The sequence below is a fragment of the Haemaphysalis longicornis genome, unplaced genomic scaffold (assembly GCF_048455015.1).
Source record: "Haemaphysalis longicornis isolate Haplotype H1 unplaced genomic scaffold, Haemaphysalis longicornis Haplotype H1 scaffold_2, whole genome shotgun sequence".
Taxonomy (NCBI): Eukaryota; Metazoa; Arthropoda; class Arachnida; order Ixodida; family Ixodidae; genus Haemaphysalis; species Haemaphysalis longicornis.
In genome coordinates this window covers 226195880-226219274 of record NW_027526295.1, presented here as the reverse complement: position 1 = coordinate 226219274, position 23395 = coordinate 226195880, and the positions used below count along the sequence as shown (strand labels likewise).

The following is a 23395-nucleotide window of genomic DNA, read 5'->3' as shown; positions in this document are numbered from 1 at the left end:
ACTTCAAGGCAGCACACGATATACATACAGCATTCCCACTGAACTGAGTCATGGCGGACGTTCAAGGTTACCATGGTCGCAATTCATTTCCCGCGTTGCACTACTGTTGTACTAGGCGATCGCCGCATAAAATTTGCAAGCTGGTGTAAATAAGTGAATGCGGAGTAAAATTCAGCGCGAACAGAAAATAAGGATCTCCCTTTTGAGGTTGCAGAGAGGATCGAGGGGAGGGGGGGGCGGGGGTGCAGCCGTCGATGCACGGTTGAAGCACTCACCAGAAGCAGGACGCGCTTGGAGGATGAAACGCGTTCGAACGGCGTTCGCATTTTGAGCTCGGCCCGAAAGTTTACATCAGTGTGACAAATACAATTTACAAGCGCTTACTGCCGGGGGGCTCGTACGAAATCCGTTGCGTCAAATGCGCATAGGTCACCGAAACGATCGATGCACTCTCTACGCAGTCGCTATACGCCGCGGGAACGTCTACTTGCAGCACATCCCGCCTCGGTCCACTTTAGCCTAAACAGTGCCTTTTTCTTTTGCCTTTTCTTTGAAACTCTCCTGAAAGAAATTTCATTTGACTCTTCTTATGATCTGCCCTTGCACCCCTTGTTTAAAATAACTGGTATCTCGGCACTTTTCTGAGTGATAACATTTGACCCTTCCCTTATCGTGCTTTTTTTCGTCGTCCGCTCGGCGGCCGTGTATACTGCCGCTCCATCTCCGCCCGCCAGCGTATTTTCCTTCAGTCTGTTCTGGCACCGCGTCTACTCCGCGCCTGCAGAAATCAATACCGGTGACGCGTGTCAGTTCCCGAAGCGCGCACGCCAAGGGCAATTCTGCTAAGCCCACTTAACTTAAATTATCCTTCCTCGTAGATATCAAGTATGTTTGAGACTTTCATCACTGCGTAAGAAAATTTATTTTGTTTGTTGGTTCGCGGCAAGACTACTTGAGAATAAAAACTTAGTGCTCGAAATTGTTGCGCCACCCTCCGCCCTCCAACTAAAAAAGTAAATGGACATTTAATTTCTTTTTGTAGTTGATGCAGGCGCGAGTTCCAGTAATGACTTGGGCACGTGGCAGTCAATAAAATTCTTAGCCAACAGTCGAAGCCAGACTCTTGATGTCAAGAAGGTCTCTGCGTTCCTTGCCCTGATCGAAAGTAAAACGCTGCCGTACGAACGTTCGAAGCTGAAAAGCCATCTGTACTTGTAAGGTTACTTGGGCAGGATGAAACGCGCACGAGATAGAAGCAAAGACAGAAGACGGGGGCTGCAAGGGCCGTCTTTTTCACGGCCGCAACGTTGTCCTGTTTTCTTTCTGATAGCAAAAACAAGACAAAGCTGTGATTATTTGAGTTCAACCCAAGCGTATCCCGAACTGATAACACGGTAGCCTGTCAAGCAGACTATATAACACAAAAACCAAGAAACACATACACCCAATAAACTCCAACGTATCATTGATACACAACTTGGCAAGCACTTCTTTGGCGTAGTTTCTGGATTCTGTTAACCCCATACTCGTAGTGCGGTACGAACACCGTCAATATGTGCGTGTGACAGATGATGAGGAGTTTCAGAAAACCGGTTTTGGTGTATGTCATCTGGTGACATGGTCGGCATGCCTCCGCTAGTACTCAGCCGCCAAAATCAGGTTGAGTCCCTTACTGCGCATGCGCGGTGGCCCCGAGAGTGCACACGTCCCTATGCCGGTACCGGTTACTTGGTACATTCTATTGCTGTCTGATTTTTACAGTAAACAGGACACATGACGCTGACTTGCAACTGCTTACTTTGGAACACTGGGGCATAGCTGTCTTTAACTTTTTTAAGTGGGCATCTGCTTTCTGAAGCCATGGCTGCGCAAGCAGGCGCACCGCAGCAGAGGCTAGGGATTAATTAAACCAAGTGGGGATCCTTAACGTGCAGTCAAACCTTGCGCACACGAGTGTTTTCGTTTTTCCCCTCCGCCAGGAAAACAGCCACCACGGCCGGGATCGAACGCGCATTTTCGTGCCGTACAGCAAAACGCTTCAGCCGCTGAGTCACCGTGGCGGGTGTTGCGCCATGGTGTCGCTTGCATATTTATGCGAAATCATTAGTTAACTGTGTTGGTCAAAAATGCGGTGCCCATGGCACACAAGATGGACGAATGCTTAAAGGGGCCATGCAGACAAACCACAGTTTGGTTCATTCGAAAAATTGCTTCCTTAGATTGACACTGACACCATTCTTAACGTAAACGTCACTCAAATAAGCTGTATAATTAGGAAAAAAGGGAATGGCGATACGACCCACTAGCTCATTTCTCGCCACAGAACCTACGATGTCATACGCGCCAGCTCTGCGATTGGCTGAGGCCGGCAAAAGCAAACGCAAATTAGGCAGAGCTTATAAGCTTGCCGAACGAGCTATTTGCGCTTACATTTAGCGCACATTCTTTTCATAGCAGTACGAATGGTGGGATAAACAGTGGAAGTTACGAAAGCACACGTAAACATAGAAGTACCGATGCGTACTGCTGTTGGTAGTGCGCGCACTATGCTTGCTTTAGCTGCACAGCACTGCGGTTCTTTGAGGTCGTCTCAGACGACACTGGCCGATTGGCGTAAGCGACGGCGTCTTACGTGACCATATTTGTCGAGCGAGCACCATGCTTCACGACACGAGTATTTTCTCCCTGAACAAGAACAAGGCAAGTAAAACACAAACAAGTCTCCGCTTCACACCAAGTTGAGCTTGAAGACCCGTTCTTATGATGTCATCGCAGACGTCGTTAAAACAAATGATTTGGCGGGAGAATCAAAATTTTATCTTAAACTGAATAATTTCGTAGTGAATAAAGCATCATTTGCTTCCGGACAAGCGATGTGGGCACTATAAAACATGAAATCGTTCGAATACAACAAAAAAACTTGCATTTTGTCTGCATAACCCCTTGAAGAATAAAAAGCAGGTTAACGAGTGCTCGGAATGACGCCCCATTTCTTGGGGAAGCTTCCATGAACAAAGCAACTAATCGAGTTGGAAAGTCAATCAGGGTAAATTTTTCGCTGGGTTGGATTCGAACCAGGGTCCCTCGAAAGTCGAAACGAACCCGGCACCCCTGTATCGCCGCAGCTTGATGATTCTAGTAGACTAAACGCGAACGTAGCGAACTGGTTGCGCCCTTCGAGTTCAAAAGTGTGTTACAAAGATGTACTCAGTGCTACAGGAACAATTTGAGCATGGCAATTACACAAGCAGCAATTATGTTACAGAAAAAGCATTTTACTGCCGCTAGCGTATATGTAGGGCTAACAGAGCAGTAGGAATGCGGTTCCTTCCATACTATGCCTGTTCTACGAATTTCATTGGTGCGGTGTATACTGCGATTGCCTCTGAGCCGTGTACATTAGCAACAGCTGTGACACAAGACGGCGCACGCAATACCAATACATCCATTCCACAATTCAACCCTAACGTTTCGCATTCACCGCATCATAAGTGTGCTAAGGTGTTCTGTAATTTGTGTTTCTAAAGTGTTGACTGAAATGGAACTTTCACATGACTATAGGATTTTCCCACATGTTTCAACCCTGACATTATTTGCTGCTAGTGGAGGTCATTATCCCGCATTTCCACTGGTAGTGGCTCTGGAACGACGGTTGTAAGTTAACTCGTGAACGCAACGCAAACCTTTCTCCAGGAACCTCGACCTCTCAAGTAATCGATTTTCACTCGGCTCCTATAAAACTCTCCTTAAACGAGATCAAAGGCTAATGTGGACCCGGGGCAGCATGATGGGATAGCGCACTGGGCGGTCGACGCACGTGGTTCGCTGTTCTTGCAGAACTCCAGTTTTAAGTGGCTACGTTGGGAAGGCCAGTTATTTTGTGTTACACATATGGCATGCAATCTGTGCCCTGATCTTAATTTTAATTTAAGGCGCTAATTGACGCAGTCATTCTGGACATGTATTTGTCCAGATAGAGGCACATAGAAGGTTGATTACAATTATCCATAAATCTATCAGTCCTGTTTATTTACATGCCCAGGAACACCCAAAGGCCTGAGTGCTGGCGCATGGATAGTTACAAAAAAATGCAAAAAACACATGGCAAGAACGAAATGATAATAATAATAATAATAATAATAATAATAATAATAATAATAATAATAATAATAATAATAATAATAATAATAAAAGAAGAAGAAGAAGAATGTTCATTCACGCCCTTTTACATTAAGCTTTCCGTGCGAAGGTAGAATATTATGTAACAAAGTTCGAGACGTGACATCACTCGAGATTATAAGAGGACCACAATTCTGTTTCTAGCATTGCAAAGTGAATGACTGCCTAAAAATAGTTTTTGACTGTACATATTATATTAGGCACCAGCTGCACAGGACTTTCTCGCTGTAAACATGGCTGATGCACATCCATTTTCGATGTGGAGAGATTTTGTGTCGTCGAAGCCCATTGAAATATCTCAAAAGGCATCATGGTTTTAACGAGCATATATTAGGGCTTACAACCAAACTACTTTAAAGGGGCCCTAAATAGGCTACCGAATGTTACGATTTTGCGTGCGCAGTCACTGGAGTACTATCCAAGGCACGTCATTCCGCAAAAAATTGTTTAAATGCGTTAAGTATTAGCCGAGTTGTCGCTCATTAAAAGGGGCCACCCATAAGGCCTGGGGCTCTCCTCCTCTAGTAGCTCCTCCGAAGCACTGTGGAAGCCACGACGTCATCGACCCGGCGCAAGACCAACGAGAGAAACAGGGCAATCCATCACCCTCCTTGATGTACGTGCAGTCATTGGCTGCGCTAAGCCCTGCGCGCGCTTTTTTTTTAACACTCGACGCGCATGCTCCGCCCACCATATTCCGGTTGCACGGTGAGCGCTGTCGCTGTGGTTCGCGATCGCCGCGCCGTACTCGTGCGTCATAGAGGTGCGTCAGAGCCAGTAAGAACTGCGTCAGAGCGCGGCAGTGTGGCGGCAAGGTATGGTTGGTGAGCCAGGAGAGAAAGTTAAATCTTTTTTTCTGGTTTGTGCGGCCTCTGCTTGATGCAGAGGTGTAATATTTGGTATACGATGTCGTGAAGGGGTACTCAAGCGATTGCGCGATTGAAATGGCGATCTTCGGAAACCTATTTAGGGCCCCTTGAAGTTCTAATCAAGGCGTGAAAACAGGGTGGCTTTACCAGTACATAAATGCGACTTTCAGACAAGTGTGTACGCAAGTGAGCATCAAAATGTTTGAATTTATTGCTTTTTGCTTGCTTTTCTGGCTAATACGCGTGATAAATCTCTGGTACCTACCAAACTTAAACGTGCTCAGAGCGTTTGCTGAAGATAATTCAAAATTTTCGGATTTTTTTAGGGGAAAGGGGGGGGGGTTGCGCCGAACTTACGGCGGGGCTGTGAGGTGTGCTGTAGTGAAATGTTCTGGATTAATTGTAACCAAATGGAACTCTCGGGCGCCGGTTGTTTTCGTTTTTAGCCTCCTTCAGATGCTGAATAATAATTGCTGACGTTCCATGACACAGGAGCTGTCAGTGTTTCTTCGAATAAGGCGGGATAATCTTTGGATCCCGTCTCGCGCCGAAGGAAGCCTTCGGTGTTACACTAAATCACATATGAAGGTGTGTGAAATCTGTCGAGGAAATCGCCACTTCGCACAAAATGACAAAATGTAGCACGCGCAACGTCGTATTTTAGGCGGCCAGAGTAATTAAATTTGTCTTTCCAATAGTTTTGTTCTGTCCGGGACTGTCAAAGAATACAGCCTGTCAAAAAACTTCCGTTTTGGAAGGCTTGTACTAGGGCTTCATCGGTGGAAGCTCACCGTCTTACATAACCACGAGTAAACCCCCCCCCCCCCCCTTTTTTTTTTTTCTTAGCGTTCCTTGCAAAACTCCAGCTCATTTTTAACGCAGTCCATTGCAGGGGCAAATTTGGGTTTTAAAAAATGAAGAAGGGAGATAAATAACAAACATCAAGATACGTTCAATTGCGACAGAGTAACAGGCTACAGAAGATGCACAGAATATTCAATTGACACTCCGCTGTGCGTGAATTCCCTGGCGTAGGCTGTTAACACTCTTGTTGCTTTGAAAACACGTTTCTCGCCCTGTAACACGTTCCCGAGCAGTGGCCCGTAAAACTACTTATTGATCTTCAGTTGCGCACGCCTGCGCGAGCGGCGCGCCGGCAGTGATCACATAGCCAAAGAAACACTTATCGGAAAAACGCTTGCTGTGGAACACGCACCCGGGTTGTGGAAATCGATGCGACAGAAAGCGCTTATTACGTCAAAGAGAAACTTCGAAGAATGTGGGAGCATTGTGTCGTAACCCGAATGCACTGTAACTCAGTTCGTCCTCCGTTACAGGCTGCCAACAACATGACGGACCCATGGTTCGTCGCCCATTCTTGGTTTCTTATTGGGCCGTTCCGACTTGAGGTAAGGATTCATTCATTCATTCATTCATTCATTCATTCATTCATTCATTCATTCATTCATTCATTCGTTCGTTCATTCGTTCGTTCATTCGTTGGTTCATTCTTTGAGCCTATTTATGATAAAGAATCATGTACTAAAGAGAAAGCGTTTATAATGCGGTGTTTGCTGGCGCACCTAATATGAAGTTCCATAGAGCGAAATTGCAGCAGGGTGTGAGGGCAGATTTCATTTGCGTCGCAGAGAAAAGAACAACTTGCTTTTTTTAGTTTGGAAGTAAAAGTGCCGACAGCAAGATTAGTAATTTACGACAGTCATATAAATCTGATCATTATTGCTATTAAAAACTCACATACCATTAAAATATTAAACCAAACACAAACACCTTAAAACCGTAAGTAGTACAAATCCCAGGGCACACAATTCGCATTAGAATTCACACAAAATTTCTGACATATATCGATGCAAAGACTGTATATGCAAAATTTGCCCTCCATTCCCAGAAAAAAAGTTGAGAAAAGTGTAAAATCTTTCTAACGTCGAAACTGGGGGGAGTCCACCAGCTTTTATTCGTTCCACTGACCGAAAGAGTCAGAACCGCGAGTCCCCGACAGAAAACGACGCTGGTTTGATTGTTGTGGCTGTGGGGGAGATGAGAAGGTAGAAGACAAATGGTGTCTTGTTTGTCTACGTGGGAAGCGGTGGCAGCAGTAAGCCAAGTTCTTTGGCTAGCGCGCTGCGGGCGCTCCTTGCGCTCATCCCGGGTGGCGCGGCGCTCGCTGCAAAGTACGCTTCCCCCGCTGCGCACCGGGGTGCCGGGGTTGCGTCGCGATCGAGATTGCGAAGGCGCTCGCTCTCGCATCCGCGTGGCCAGCTGCCGGCGAGCATCGTCCGTCGCCTCAGCTCGGCTTGTTGTGATCGCGCCGCTCGTTGCCTTCGGATGCGGCGGCGTCGTGTGCGACTCCAGGACGCGCGCTGAAGACGCTGCTCGGTGAATACGTCTTCCTGGAAAGGAGAAGGAGAGAAAAAAGAGGGCTCTCCATCGACGTGAGTTCGCCGTTGGGTGTTTTCCTGCAGTTTACTTTGTGGCGGAGTTCAGTAGCGGAGGGGGCGTCAACACCAAATCTGCATTCTGAGCCAGCTGTTTTTGCGCTCTCGCTGATCGTTGAAAGCTAGACACGCTGGTGAACTAGAATGCAGGTTGGAGCGATTTCCTGAAGGCGCTGTTACGAACGGGTATTGTTTTAAGAAAGCAGCCCAGCACTTATTAGAAACGTTAACGCAAGCCTGAACACTTTGTGGCCGTTCAGTCAAACAGTTTACTCTGAGTTCCTAGAAGCGCCCTACCGACATATTTCCGCACTCTCTGGCGAAATATTTTGGCTTTATGTCCGCCTCACGTAGGTTTCATGATGTCTCCGACGCTGTTGTAAGTCCCAGCTTCATTTTCTTGACGAGCCTTGTTCTGTTTTACGTCTGACCTCTCCTATAACTATAATGAGACAGAACATGTAATTCTTTTTAGTGGAATAATTATAAGCTCCCTTATATAGTTCGCAACATCGACGCTCAGTTTTAATATAGGCGTTTGTGTGGAGTCCAGCCTAAGCCCCGCAAATGAAGAATCGCAAGATTAAATGTGGAGGCGTCAGGTTTTCCCTCAATTTCTGTATATTTTTTTTTACCTGGAACAGCTCCTTACGACGTCATTACTGGGATGGCGGGAATTTCATTCCACTCCCTTTCTTACCGGGCAAAATTTCAGCAGTGAGCTTTTCCATAATTCCTTTCAGTGACAGTAGCGCACGCGTAAAAGCCATCGGCTGCTCCCCTCTGCAGTCCTGTTTGGCCTTTTCCTGCCATATCGTAAAACAAAGCTTTTTCACGCTTTTATTTTTCTGGTGGCACAAGCCGTCAAACGTATCTGAATAGTTTGCAAATTAAATGTACTAAATACATTGAAGCAATGTTATGCCTTCATGCTAACTGAGCCATTATCTCAACAAATGGGTTCGCGTTTTTGTTGCACCGGTCTTGGCCAGCAGCAAGATACATCTTCCGGCTTCTGAAGAGAGCCAAGCTTTTTCGGGTGCGTTGCGTGCATAAAAACACTCGTTTGTCAATAAACTTGGGGATTCGCCTCAGAACTTAAAGTAACTAGTTTAGCTATGTCCACTGATAACGGATTTGGCTGCCGCATTGAATAATCGCTATAATTTATAGGCGCCAAGCCTCTTTTCTTCGTAATAACCTTTGCTCAGTCAATACACGCTATCCCTTTATTTCATCTAAGAGGAGCTGAAGATGAAAAACCGAATAATGAGAATCTCCATCTCTTCTTCCCTTTCCTATAATAATTAAAAGTGAATCAACCTTTCACAATGTCACTCCCTTACAACAGTCCATCTGATGGGAGCAGATGAGAACTCAAGAGGCGTCCTTGTGTTTTAGATGCGACGCTGAGAGCATCTCTTGTCGGCGGCCCTGTCCTTCCTGCGTGCGTCCGTCGTCGTCGGCGTCCGCACTCTCCTCCGCTCACCCCCTCTCCTCTCCGATAGCGAACACTCTCTCGCGAGGGGCATTGGATTGGATTCGATTGGCTTGGATTGGATTGGATTGGATTTGGATTTGGAGTGGATTAAAGTGGATTGTGTTGCGTCATAGCCGCGGCAGACGCACTGGTGCCGGCGCGTGCCCAGGTGAGAGCGAACACTCTCTCTCAACATCTGCGGATGTGCGGCCCAGCGCGCTCTCACTCCGCCGGTGGGCGGCGCTGCGCGCGGTGCTGCGCATGTGCAGTACTCTCTCTCACTCCGCGGTCTCCTCTCCTTCGGGCGCGCTGCGCATACAACCGGTGTGCCGCTCTCCGGCGGCCTTTCGGTCGACGGTTGCTCTCCGCTTGCGCTTGAACCCCCCTCAGCGTCGCATCACACCAGGGTTCCTGCGAGGGGAGGTGGGCGTAATTTTTTCGCTTCCCGCTTTGCCGCTTTGAGTTATCTGACCATCACGATACTTCAGTTTTCAATACCTGTTACAGCACGTAGTCGGACGGGACAGGTGTGTAGCAAGCAAAAAACGTGTTTGCATACGTTTTTTTTTAAATGTGTCCTCTGCACCGCGTTAATGCATGTCGCAAAAATTAGCCAACTGACTCGCACAGAAGTGTAGTCCTGTTAAAATTAGAAATACTTCCCTGTAGAAACTCGGCAAATTCTTGCTTGTTCGTTTGTTTTTCCTTCAGTTTTGTTGGATTCGAGTTGTTTGTTCCTGTCTACTTTAGGCGTTTGGTATTTATTTATTTATTTATTTTATTTATTTATTTTCAGATACTGCAGCCCTTTAAGGGCTATAGCAGGAGTGGTTAAAATACAGAGCAGTGATTACAAATGCAACACTTCACGGAACAAAAAAAAAACTATACACACCTACACACATGGCCATTCCATTCAAAACAAAATCCCGATGCCAATGTACACAGAAAAATTGTTATACATCCAATGAATAGGCACAGCAGGACGGGGCGCATATACCAACGCAACAAAGCAAGGAACTATTGATAGACACGACTTTCAAGAAAAGGCAGAAATTGATTTATCGGTGCGCTCCTAATCTCACCCGGCAGTAAATTCCACTGTTCTGTCGTTCTTGGAAAAAAACTAAATTTAAATACATTGGTGTGTGCATGAAATGGGGCGAGGTTTAGGGAATGATTATTTCGAGTTACGGTTGGCGTAGCATACGTAAGATAGCTGTTATCGGAAAGGCGGTTAACTGAGTGAACAATACCATTGCAAGAATTTGAGCGAATCGATATTGCGTCGCGTAGAGAGTGAGGGAAGATTTAAAGTTGTAAGGGCGGATGTAGGCGAAAAATTGCGGTCATAGCGGCGACAAATGAAACGGATTGCTTTTTTTTGAACGGATTCAATTTGTTTTAGTTCTCCTTTTTTTGTACGGACACCAAAAGATAGAGGCGCAATCAAGAACTGGACGAATTAGTGTCTTGTACATTAGTAATTTAGTTTCCTGTGGGGATGTTCTGAGAGTACGTCTTAGGTAACCAAGTTTTTTAAGAGATTTGGTGCAGACTGAATTGATATGTTTAGACCAGGAGAGGTTAGTAGTGAAAATCACGCCAAGGTATTTATAATCTGAAACCCTTTGGAGCATTAGGTCATTGAAAGAGTAGTTGAAAACGGAAGTCTGTGTTTCGTTCACTTTCCGTTTCTGCGTTCCGTTTGATGAAATGGTATCACTTTCATTTTTCTGGATTTTTTAATTTGCTTCCAAGTCGTGTGCCGCTCTACGCCCTTTTTTTACCTTTCTAACCGCGGAGTGAGAAGGGCGTTTAACGGTGGTTATCCTCGCCAGATAAAGGTTTCTCACTGGTCGCACTCCTGCAATGCAATGCACGCAATTTGTTCTTCACTTTTCTCGCATGACTTAGAGTATGCGTCCAGCATTGTGCAAACTCTTTTCCTTTTTTAAGAGAAAGGTTTAATGAATACCGAAAAGGTTGGCTCAACTAACTGCTTGGCTGCATACTTCAGATGAGGGGCGTGGGGGGATACAGTGAAGGATGAGGATGCAGCAAGGATGAGGTAAAGCCTAATAATTAAGAGGGCAGATATAAAATTAAACAGAACTGGAGCGGAGTAAACGAAAATTTAGTAACGGGAGAAAAAGGTCTGGGACCAGAGGGGTGACGGAAAAGGCATTCACTCGAATCGGCCAGTTATGAGTTACTCAAATTTGTTGTCTCTCTAGCGAAAAAAAAATCTCGCAGTAGCACTGTATTTGTGCTAAACCTATTCGAGTGAGTAATGCGGCATGTGTCGCGCTTGACTTGGGAACAGTAAAAACTGAACCTTCTAAGGTGTTTGACTGTTTTCCCTCGTATCTCCAGATTAGTTCTCATGCAGCGGGTGACTCTACGCCAATCAATGATTTGATTCCATCGCCAATGAACCGTAGGACACGGTATGTGATAGGAAACGCGTGTTCTAAGCATTGTATGCAAATCGAAGCAAATACCCTTGGAAACCCGCCGCGGTGGCTCAGTGGCTGGGGCGTTGTGCTACTGAGCACGAGGACGAAGGTTCAATTTCCGGCCGCGGCGGCCGCTTTTCTTATGGAAGCGAAAAGCAAAAACGCCTGTGTGTTCGAGATTTCGGCGCACGTTAAAGATCCCCAGGTGGTCAAATAATTCGTAGCCCTCCACAACGGCGCGCCTCATCGCCTGCGTTGCGTCGGCGCGTTAAACCCTACAATCAATCAAATATACCTTGGAAGCTGCCGGAAAGAACCAACAAAGTCTCTTAGTCCAAAACTGGTTGCGTGTTCTCATCTGTACCCAACAAAACACAGTTCTGAGGCTGTTGTTCAATTCAAGCAGTGTTGTATGAGTGGCTTTCGTTTAAACACCGCCCAATGTGATCGTGAATAAGACGCGTTACAGATACGTATCCACATTATTTCCTCAAAATCTAACTACCCATAAAAATCGACTCCTCACGGAACACTGGTCCTCCGCACTGCCCAATGCCGATTCTCTCCTGAACGTCTCTCTGCATCCTTAATTGTGTCTGCAATATTTCTTAAATAAGGCTCTAACCGTAACGACAGCCGGTCCCAAATTTCAGTAATATGGCCGTGGAATAAATGCCGGAAAGTCGGAATTCAGTGCCTCCTTTCTCAGTCGACAAACCGGGATCGGACGGTTAACAAAATGCGCGTCGCCGTTCCCGCTCTGTGAACTTCCCGAGGCTTATATAGATTCCTGCTGCGACGGTCGACGCTGGACGTAGACCGGCGGCAACATTCTGCCTCGAGCGACGCTTAGCTCCATGGGCCGCGTCGCTGGTCGCTAATGGGAGCATATCCTCCAGAACCTCCGTTACTCCCGTGCTCTGTTCCCGCGCATCTGCGCGTCTCCGTTGTGCGCGCTCCAGCGCGAGGAAGAGAATGACGACCACGCGGCCGAGTCGGATACGACATTCCCATGCGCCCGGCAACGCCGCCAAGGTAACAAGGTCTCCCACTTTGTCCTCCTCGCCACCTGTTTCCTTCAAGCCATGAGCTTCTGTGTATTATGATCGATGACATCGACGAGGTGCCTAGTGAGAAAGCAAGGTTGCCACCCTGCAGCATTGGTTTGTGAGGTACGCAGGCATTCTAACCTGCAGAGTGCTCGCATGCGTGGTCGCGCAGGCATTTGTCACCGGTCGGAAAGGATGCATTTCGCAAGTTCGTAGGGGGAGAGCAGCGTCCGCCGCTCCGCTCGCCGATATAGTCGTATGCGTTTAATTGCGAGACAATTTACGCCGCACTCTTTCCAAACTAACCGCTGGGGGAAGTTCCGCGTGCGTCAAATCACTTCCATTTTTTTGTAGTTGTGTATAAATTCTTTCAAGTCCAGCTGTATGCCGTCGTTATTAGTTTCAGGAAGTGGGTCGAGTGCGGTCATGGAAAATAGGCTCGGGTATCTGACGGTATAGGTACGTCGCACGACTGGCGCGCACTATTCACTCCCCCCTTCGCGGTTAGGGCAACATTGCACGACCACAAACCGGTTTACCTCGTTAAAATCTGAGTACATTGTGTTTACGTATCTAATCAAGGCGGCAGGATTTGACGAATCGTGGAAATGTTTACTAGGCGTTCAGAAACACAGCTGCCACCTGTCGACGCTAGGGTACACCATTCTTCGAACTTTCAAACTTGTATTATTATTTTGAAGTTGTATAATTTATCGCTTCCGCCTCCGCTCATTGTTTCCGCATGATGCGAATTCTTAAATTTTTCTTAGGTCCCCATTTTAAAACTAACACCTCCGCCCCCCCCCCCCTTCTTTTATTTTTTCTAGTTGGAAAGCCTTACGTTAACGACGTTTGCGAAAGAGCGTAAGACCGGCGTGTACTTCCAGCTCGCCGTCCATGCAACAGACTACAGGATTTAGGGGAACGCCGAGGCATGAACGCGGGCGCGCGAAGTAGTGCCGACGGCCGGCAACAGAGCGTTTCTCTTCATTAACTTAACAAATGGGCGGTCTGAAGAAAAACAAGACAAATTCATGCAGCGAAGCCTTTGGTCCTTTTCACGCTCTGCGCATCACCCATTAAGTTATATCCGCTCGTAATTTTCGGTTTTTATTTTTTGTCAGGACTAAGAAGCTACGTCGCGTGTGCGCATGGAGGCATATCGGAAAGGCGGGGCGAGGCGGAGGAGGGTTTGGGTGACTATGACTCTTATCTTGGTATGTGTTCCTTCCCGCCGTGTTTTACTGGGTTACCCTCGCCCAGTAATATCGTCTCAGGCGCCGTTTCGGCGAGGATGGACAGCAGACACGTGTGCTGAGTATAAGATGCGCGGTTTTACGGGGAGTGTTTACGCAACAGAAACACATTCACGCGCGCACAAACGCCGAGTGCCGGCCGAGGAACGTAAATCACTGTGTTCGGGCGCAGAGGGGAAAACATTTATGTGGTACATAACTTGCTTTGTGCGCGAGAGAGTCTTGCTTTATTGCTAGGCGTAAGTATAACGCAAAAAAGCGTACTATAAGTTGCTTGGTTTCCTGTCATTTTCCGGGAGCGAGGAGCCTGAACGAGTGATCAATGCGCACACTGATAGAGCTTAATTATGTAAAAAAAAGCTTTGTGTATATCAGGCATGGGTTGAATCAAAGTTCTACGAGCAATGTTTACAGGATTTTGCGCTGGCAAGCATATGAACGTAACTTAGGGGGGAGTTCATAAAATACACCCTCTTAGCGGCGTAAATACACCCTCTAGCGCACTCCGTATCGGGAGTGCGCTAGAGGACAAACCATCATTTACTCCCTGTCCGGAGTATTTGCCTTTAGTGTAAACATGTGCTTGAGGTACCAGTAAAGTAAGTGTTTGAGCCCGCGCGGGCTCAAACACTTCCTCAAGCTACGTATTATTATTACTTAACGATAATATTGATGGCTATGCGCTCATTAAGTGCAGTCTTCGGTACTGCGACGGCCGCAGCTCACCGATAAAATCATTGCGTACGAGTGCTACCGCTATGTTTTTCACGCACATCTCCATGCAAAGCTATAACTTCACGAGGCTACACAACCTCCTCAACAGTATGCGATGGTCAGTCTGTTTTCGTAACTATAGACCGCAAGTGACTAGAAAAGGCGCGCGGAGCACGGAGACCAGATTTTGTGGAAAAACTTGAAGCGGCTGCAACAGAAGTGCCCGAGCGAAGCGGGACGTTTTTGGCCCTCTGCGGCTGTATCTAGGCTGTATCTAAACATAGGCATAGCGTTGCGCTGTCCTGAAACACCATGTTACGTTCTCCGTCCGCGCACTGCTAAGAGAAAGCTCTTATGATTGCCGTGGTTCGTGCAACAGAAGTGGGAGCAAAACGGCAGCAGCGGCGCTGCAGCAGTTGCGGTAAGTTGTCGCAGTTTTGAGCTGTCGGGGAACATGCGGGAAAATATTACAACAGTAGCTAGGTTGCTTACGAACAATAATATGCTAATTCAAACAGACAAGAATTTTTTTAAGCTTTTGTAGTGAGCCTGTCTGCACTTGAAAGTATATATGCGCATAAATACGTGTACCACAACAATTTTAAATGCACAAACAATATTCTGAGCCGCTTCGGCTTCGCACTTAACTCGCCTGCCAGCGCTGGCTACTGCTCCACGTTCACGAGTATAAGAAATGAAGTAGCGCGTGCGTGCATCTCATTAGGCAAAACCAATATCTCGAACCTCCGCCTTTCTAAAAGTGTAAACTCCCAACCTCCAGCCCCCCCCCCCCCCCTTTCCACTCCGTACGCGCCCACTAAACTTTAATAAAGCGTTCATTCGGTGTCGGAAAACAAACAAACTGAAGCCAGTTCTCGTGCCGTATAGGGCCGCGGGTATAGCGTGAGTTGCATCAAATAAGCGAAAAGTGCGAAGTTAGGCCTAAGAGGGGTGGCGTCCGCGACAGGGTCTCGCCTCTCGCCGGGCCTGCGAGCGAAACGCGGGAGCAGCCGGAATCCGGAGATTTACACTTCGCTTGGTTAGGCGTCAGCCAATCGGAAAAATACGTCGAGGCGTTTTGCATTTATATTGAACACAGGCCGATTCAATGCGTGCACACGCGGCGTGATGTATGGGCCCGCAGCGGCGAGAGTATAGACGCGGCAAGCCTACGCGGCTTTCTATTTAGAGCAGCCGCCCGGGCTGTTCTTCGAGGCGTTTTCAATTGCGTTCTACGTATTCCTTGCCCCTGGCGGCACCGCGCGATGTTTCACTCGCTAAATTGCTTTTGTTGCTTCAGTTTGGCTGGAGAAAGAGAGGAAATCGAATACCGAGTATTGAATCCTGGTCTCCTGTCAGTGCAGGAAAAATCTCGCTTTAAACGGAAACTTTTACGGGGCTGTCAATAGTCTCCGTGGCAACTTTACTTTTTAGGTAAGGCGTGTGTGCCTTCAGCGGTCTGTGTTGCGGAAAGCCAAGCAGTTTCGTGCAATTTTATGCAAATTCCACAGCGGTGTTCTCGATATATATTCCACACTTAAAGATGTTTTAGCTGCAAGGGTAACTATCTGAACATTTTGCGGGGGAAAAAAAAACTGTGGCGCACTCGGCGATTCCTCAGTTTTATTTGCATGTTAAAAAAAGTTTGAAAAGTTTAAGAGTGTGGGCGTAGTCGAAAAGTTCGTTACGGGTATTGTGACGGTTACGGCTTCGTAGACTTTCAGTAAAATAGAGATGGCGAATGATCGGTCACTTTGCTGGAATCTAGTAAAGTCCTGGTGGATGAGTATACTTTCGCAAAACAGACATTTACGTCCATTTATAGTCCAGCCAGGGGCTATTAACAAATGTTAGATTTCCTCCATAGTCGCTTGGCTGAATTAGGTTTATGCTGTATTAGCATTGGTCACTCTAGCCTAAAAAGTCTGGGTCACAAGCACTCTGATGCTCGTTCCCTCCAAGCTCCCTTCCCCCTCCCAACGGGTGCGATTAAACTGCTCCAACCAAGGCTACGATCCCTTAACTTTATGCCAATCGCAAACCTTTGTGAACATTTTAACAGCTATAGATTCTGGGCTTTCACCGCTCAATGTATAGCCCTTTGGGTTGTCTGTGAATTTTCCCCCTTACCGGTGACAGGGATTTGTTAACGCTACAGCGGAAGCCCGTTAGCGTCAGTACTATCACTTGCTTTTGTAGCACTTGGCAATAAATTTCAGGCTTATTCACTGCACATTTGCGGCGCCTTTATGTTGAAACACCCCCATTTTTCGATATTCAGTGCATGTCTGCACTACGCATGCGCTAAAGTCCATCACGGCATCGCGGAGCTACTCTGTAAGGCAAGAGACCATCGTCCCACGTTGAGATGTCAAAGTAGACAGGCTACCTTGAACGGCTTTGCTTGCTTGCTCCCAAAAGACAACACACTGCGCCGTTTAGGTCTATGGATCTTAAACTTCCGTGAACCGCTTTTCCTCCAGGCACAAACATCAAGAGTGGTGCCTTATGCCACCTAGGAGCTGATCCGCAGGATTCTAAACCCTGTAAACAAAGCAAAAAAACGGAACCAAGCGTATTTATTCCGTGCACACTTCATTATTTTTCAGCGCATCGCCTTGTGCACGAGCCTGGAGAGATTTGCATTACTTACTGTTTATCACGCCCAGGCTTAACGCTGCGCGCTGCAGCCTTAATTATCGACGCGCCCAGCACGCGTGCTTGTTTAAGTCGCGAGGAGAAATTCATTCCGCCCCGCGGCGGCGCTGCCTCGAGACGCGTCACAGACCAGCGGGCGTCCCAAGTGCCGAGGACGAGAACTGTGGCGCGGGTGGCGTCTAGTCACGCTCGGGCGCCGAGAGCGCGACACGAAGCGAACACGCCCAAACAGGCACGCACTCCGGGAAGCCCAGGAGCAATCAATCGAACTCTGATCGCAAAGCTTCCCTTTTTTGCCCCCCTTAATCTCCTCCGCCAAGCTAGCATCCAGTTCCTTCATCTCTGAATTTTTCGTAAGGTTGATGCTTCATTTCCTCTTCTCACTGCATGGAGTTCCCTTAATGAGGTCTCTTCTTTGCTTAAACTTTGTGCCGCTTTCGATCAGGGGTGTTTTCCTCTCAATGAGCCACCCTCGGCCGTAAGTTGCGAGGAAAACACGCGCGCACACGTGCCCGCGCAAGGCTCTGCAGTAAGCTGCTTCCTATAGGCTCTAGCTGGGTCACTAGTCCCCGTCGTCCCTTGTTCAGTCTGCTGCTAAGCCGTGCTCATTAAAGTGCAGTTTTGAATTTTTTTTTCCAACCACGCGCTTCTCCCCTTGTCGTTTCTCTCAACGACGTTTCATGCGCAAGGCAAGCTCAGTCTTGGGCGCATTATGACCTTTTTTTTTTACTTGTTTCCAAGCGTCTCATGGTTCTCTAGTGTGCGCGCAGCCCAAATCACTTCCGTCGCGCGATGGAACTTGAAACACGCGGCTTACTTTTTTCCTTGCTCAGAGTAGAAGCCTTTTTTGCGATGAAAGATGCGAAGAGACAAAAAAAAAAAAAAAAACCTTAAAAAACTTGTGCTTCGCTTTATTACTGCGTATTTTTCGAAAAATTCCTGAACGAAAGTATAAATCTTAAAATGCTTGTTCTTGCTAGTCCGATTTGAAAGATAGACTTGCGCTACTCGGCATTTAATTTTTACGGTTACGAGTGACTCCGTTCCATTTATTTTTTTTTCTGGGGGTGGAGGTGGTGTTTATTTGACTAGTAAAGCTAATTACGCCTGCCTTTGCCTATTTAAGTCTGATAGTAAACACTACATAATGAAGACTAACAAGCTACCAGGCGTAAATCAGATGGCTGGCGGCAAAATTGGACAGACCTAGAGACAAATTGGTCGACAGTAAACACAAATAGATGTAGCGAAAAAAGCAAGTGGCTTCTGCGTTGCTTTTAGTATGGTTCTCGTCCTGCGCCTTTTACTCTACATTTAATCATGCCCGGTCCTCCAAATCGAACGCCAGCGTCCTCGCCTTCGATGCGGTGGCAGAATGGGAATAACATAACTACCTGGACGGGAAAGGAACGGAGCATGGTAAATAAAGAGCCATGCATACTATCAGCCGAAGCTAAATCAATTCACAACGGTAAATATCGTACGTTGCTCCGCAAGTTGACATCTTATTTTGTTCGGGAGCACTCGCACAGCTTCGCCCACATATATTGCCTTACAAGTTGCACAAGGCTGTGCGCTGGGATGTCGACTGATCAGGGAGGGAGGGAGGGAGAGAGAGAGAGAGAGAGAGAGAGAGAGAGAGAGAGAGAGAGAGAGAGAGAGAGAGAGAGAGAGAGAGAGAGAGAGAGAGAGAGAGAGAGAGAGAGAGAGAGAGAGAGAGAGAGAGAGAGAGAGAGAGAGAGAGAGAGAGAGAGAGAGAAGTATAAAAAAGGAAGAAGGAGGGTGGTATCTCATTTCGATAATCGTCATCACGTAAATTCTATCAGCGTATCCCTGCAAGAACTACTCTAACTTGAGCCCCTTTTATTACCATACAATTATAGGTGATCGTTAGCAATACTTCTGAACAAGCTCTTCACAACGGGTCATCTTTCCTCGTGCTCTGCTAAACCGCTAAACCGAGCTAGGCATCCTGACGCTTTTGCCCTCTGCTCGCTCAGCTGCGGCTGACCGGACTTTCGTTACTCGTATCGTGATTGTGTACACCTGCGGATGATTGAAGTGAACGCAGTCAATCTGCGAAGGCAGCACGCTGAAGGCAAACTTCAACTTGCACCGGTTTCTCTTTCTCTGCCTTACAGATGACAAAAAATTGCAAGAGTAAATTTATAAAGAAATAAAACAGAAGACCCCCTCCTCCCCCCCTCCCCCTCCCAATTAGCGTGTCACCCAAGATTGTATGCTGGTGTTTTGGTGAAGGGACGCACGGGGCCAGCGCTTTAATTTATTAATTTCATCTCCCTCTTACACGCATTGTTCGGATAACGGCTCACTGTCAACTCAAGAGAAAGCAGACGTTCAAAGCAATAACTAAGGCCGGATACCTAAGCACCTATGAGTTGCGCATGCCAAATCATCTATTTCAAACTGAGTGGCACTGAGTGCTCCTTCAAGTCTTACACTGCAGGTAATGTTCCCGCGTTGTGCTGCGGACTATGTTTCGGAGCTTTGCAATTATGTGTTATTTTTTTTTTAGTTTTTACGTTAGCATGTTGGCTGCAGAACGCAATCATACGGACGATGTTGCTGAGAATTCTGGATGCACAGCAGCCTGCCTCATTGGCGACTCTTGCGCGCCTGTGCGAGGTTGGCACGGCCCGTGCTTCATGTGTGGCTGCGATTGGACGCCGAACGGCGGCCAGCCGCGCTCCTTGTTTTCCCGCGGCTCTTCTCACGCCTAGGCGTTACCTAGCAGCAGTGTTATTTCTTGCGTTTTATTCACTCGAAGCACGCGCTGTGAACCGCTTCGCAATCACGAGGGTTTAGGAACGGTTTGGTGACACAGACGCCGCACTCTCCGGATTTTTCGCTCAATGAGAGGTTTAGCGCTTTGGCATTAAGCAAGCAGCGTAAAGGCGAGCTCTCAGGGCAGGGAACGAGACGGAACTAGAACCACGACCGCCTAGCTTTCCACCTAGCTAACACAAGCCTTAGTTCCCGTTGTTTGCACCTTGGGTGTTGGCTAAGCGGGGTGGTGGCACATCTGTGTACACCTAAAGAAATCATGTATGTTTTTTGACGAGCATGATTTGCGTCATTACTCGGCTCAGCCGACGTGCGAAGCGTGAACTAACTTGGCTGAAACTTTCTAATTACTTCTTTTTCGCCTAGTAACAAGCGAGGCTTGCGTCAACCCGTTATGAAACACCCCTGAAAAGGAGCTTAGTACATGTGAGGAAAAAATGGCATATGTAGTATCTGGGGCTTAAAGCCCCGAGCTACGGGTTGTGTGAGGCACGGTGAAGTTGAGTAATGCGCATAGAAGTTGAGAACTGTGCAGGAGAAAAAGGTTCGCTTCTATTGCAAGCACCAACTACGTCTACGTTCGCGATGGCTAGAAGTAATTCCTTCTCTTTGTAGCCCGAGGATGAGTGTAGAGTGTACAAACTCTGCCAAATGAGAGCGCGAGGTACACCTACAGGCGTAACCAGCCTTAAGTGTACAAGTGAACAATAGGTTTCGTGAACAAACTTTACTTGAACCATCTTCCCCTACCCTAGCTCCCTTTTACCGCAACAAGAATCTCTGGCCTGCTATCCTGGATTTGTAAATAAATCTTTATTAGGCAACCTGTAGCCAGTGGCTAAAGAAAAGTGGGTGTCGTGAAGTCACCCATTTTATTATTAAAGCACCAATTAAAGTCGCGAGCAGGCTTTCTAAACTTTGACGTCACAGGCGTGATTACCCCGGAACTTGTTTGTACGAATATATATAGCGGATGTTTTTTACCAGTGCAGCAGCTTCGTTAAATTTCGGGACTTGTAAGGTTCGCATTTTAGTAAACGTTTCTCTAAATCTACTTTTTATCGGTGATGCCTTGTCTTCCAGCAAAAATCTGATATTGAAATTGAGATTATATACAAAGAAGAGGACGTGGTTTTCGGTTCGCAAGGTAAAAGAACGTGCTGAGCGAACGTGAAGTCTATCAAGCTTGATAATTTATTTAAAGTGTTTGGGAGCACTGTCATCAAAATGATTAATCCAATCTAAAATTCAATTTGTCGCCAGGCCTAGACGGTGATTTACTCTGGCTACTTGGCACGAGCGATTCCTCGGAACGCCCGTGCCCGGTGTTCACCCCAGCGTATCGTTGCAATAGGATCACAAACTCGATTGCTGCTCCACCGATGTGAGCAGCTTATTGTTTCCTTTTTTGGGAAAGCTTCTCCAACGCCGATGGTGCTTCTATCAACCTTCTCCTCCGCATCCTTCCTACCCCTCCTCTTCCCGGCTCGTATTCCGTCTCAAGCCCTCTGCCTTGCGGCAACAGCACTCGGCTCCGTCCTCGTTTGCCCTGCACAAATAGTGAAGTATATTTGCGCTGTCGTGAAATTGAAAAGTCAAGTGACTGTGACTTCTCTCCGCGCCGTAGTACTTTTACTTTTTACGTCATGTTTGTTAATTTCCAATACATTTCTTTTTACTTCGCTCCTTTTTTACTTCTGTATTCGGGTAGGTCGATATTCTTTCCAAAGTTGAAACTAGTACCGTAAATTATGAAAATTTGTAGTTGTCGCTTCAGGTGCCTGAACGGCACCTTGATCTGAACATTTGCTTCCTCAGAGGCAACTTTTGCTTTGCCGAGCACAGGAAGAGGCGTTAATGTAGCGCTTACTAATGACCTCCTGGGTTTTCTCTTTTTAAGTTGCCGGAAACTTGTTGCATTGACCACCGCTTCATTCGTATTTGTAATTGCAGTTTTAATCACCAGTGAAAAACTGTCCAGTTTCTTAATAAGCGACACAGGAGGCAGTGATTTAGTGAGGAATGGGACGTTGGGTGAAACTTTCTTGACGAGATTACGCAAATCTCGACCTTAGGTTTTTCGCGCGTTAGAAGCTGCTAAGGAGAAACAGCTTTTTGTATGTTCTTAACTGTCCTATTAGGCACTTTTGAGCTGTCTGTATCTTCTGGGTATCGGTCTGCATAGCGATTCCGCTAATTATTTTATTTCTACGAAAGCAAGCAACAACTTCGCAAATATCGCAAGTTTTAGAGCGCCAAGTTAAGGTAAAGTACCCACGCGAAGTTATTATATCAAAAGAAAATAAAACGTAAACAATAATTTATTTCTATTAACTTTTCTTCTCCTATTTCTGTAAGAAGGCCCTTCCAGCTACGTTAATTTTTTTCTACAAGCTAACCAAGCAGAAAAAGCCTCAACTCAGGCAATCCACTTCCGGCTTGTCCGATGTCAAATCTTCCTTCCTGTATACAGGGCACCGTAATGAGATCACGCAGAATAAGATACCTCACACGTACAGGATTGATTCTCTGCCGTTTACTCATATCGCTTTCATAACCGTCTTTTCAGGCCACCCAGGATTCATTAAATCATTAATTCCACAGGCCAGCCTTCTACATAGCTTGGGACCAACTGTCGCTATCGATCCGTCTGCCTAACATGACTTATCATAACGGCTTATCCCCGGCTGTTTTGTGTCGTCTGATTATTCCATACGGCAAACTCTAGAGCTGGGGAATCAATGCCCCACAGTCATTATTCATACCTTGCCTTGGTTTTTCTCTGGTTGCAGGCGCAATGAAGACGCCGTGGTCGCCATCGTTTGTCCTGGCTTGGTTAACAATTGGCCAGCTGGATTTCAGGGTACGCCATAACGATAACACTGGTGCGGTGTCCCTGTACTCTCCCGAGTATGGATTTTTTTATTCTTGGAAATAAGTGTTCCTGGGCCCCTGGGCGTTTCTCCTGTCATAGAGCAGCGGCCGCTTTAACCTGTTCAAACGGTTTAAGGATTAAGATGACATTCCCTGCTCTTTCGGCGGTTGAAAGTGTTCATATGCATTCTCTGCTGGGGCGTACTCCATAGCTCACGCTATCCTTCGGGCCGATAAGAAACGGGAACTCCGAGATGCCTTCCTTTAGCATTCACTGGGTAGGAAGGCATAAATAAATAGTGGCATTCACTATGCGGAATAGCTCTTGTGCACTGTGATTAAGCAACGTACATTTGCTTAACGGTTTTTCAAGCGGGGTAGCCCAAATACATCTTGCACTATGCACGGTATTGTAAAAAGTACACGTCGTCTACTGATATTGTTAAAAGATGTCGAAAAAGCGGCCAGTGAAACATAACACTCTGGTTTCAGCCTATGACGACAAAGAAGTTGTGGGTGTACTCGGCCTGCGCGGACTTATTGGTGGCCGCATGTGAATAATGTAAATACATCACTCTTCATCCTTCAACCATGGT

At 46.8% G+C, this 23395-nt stretch overlaps 1 protein-coding gene across 3 annotated transcripts in view; it reads left to right on the top strand.

Annotated features, from left to right (window-relative positions):
- Window positions 1-23395, top strand: part of LOC144170040 (ADAMTS-like protein 5) — a 75593-nt gene that overhangs the window by 32779 nt on the left and 19419 nt on the right. Inside the window, exons 2-3 of one of the 3 annotated variants that reach the window (XM_077699545.1) lie at window positions 6386-6457; window positions 22718-22788. In XM_077699545.1, the coding sequence (XP_077555671.1) occupies window positions 22723-22788 (66 nt within the window). In that variant the 5' untranslated portion in view covers window positions 6386-6457; window positions 22718-22722. Of the gene's footprint in view, window positions 1-6385; window positions 6458-7275; window positions 7502-7864; window positions 7884-22717; window positions 22789-23395 lie in introns of those variants that run through there. The other 2 variants (XM_077699544.1, XM_077699547.1) reach the window with 2 other exon arrangements.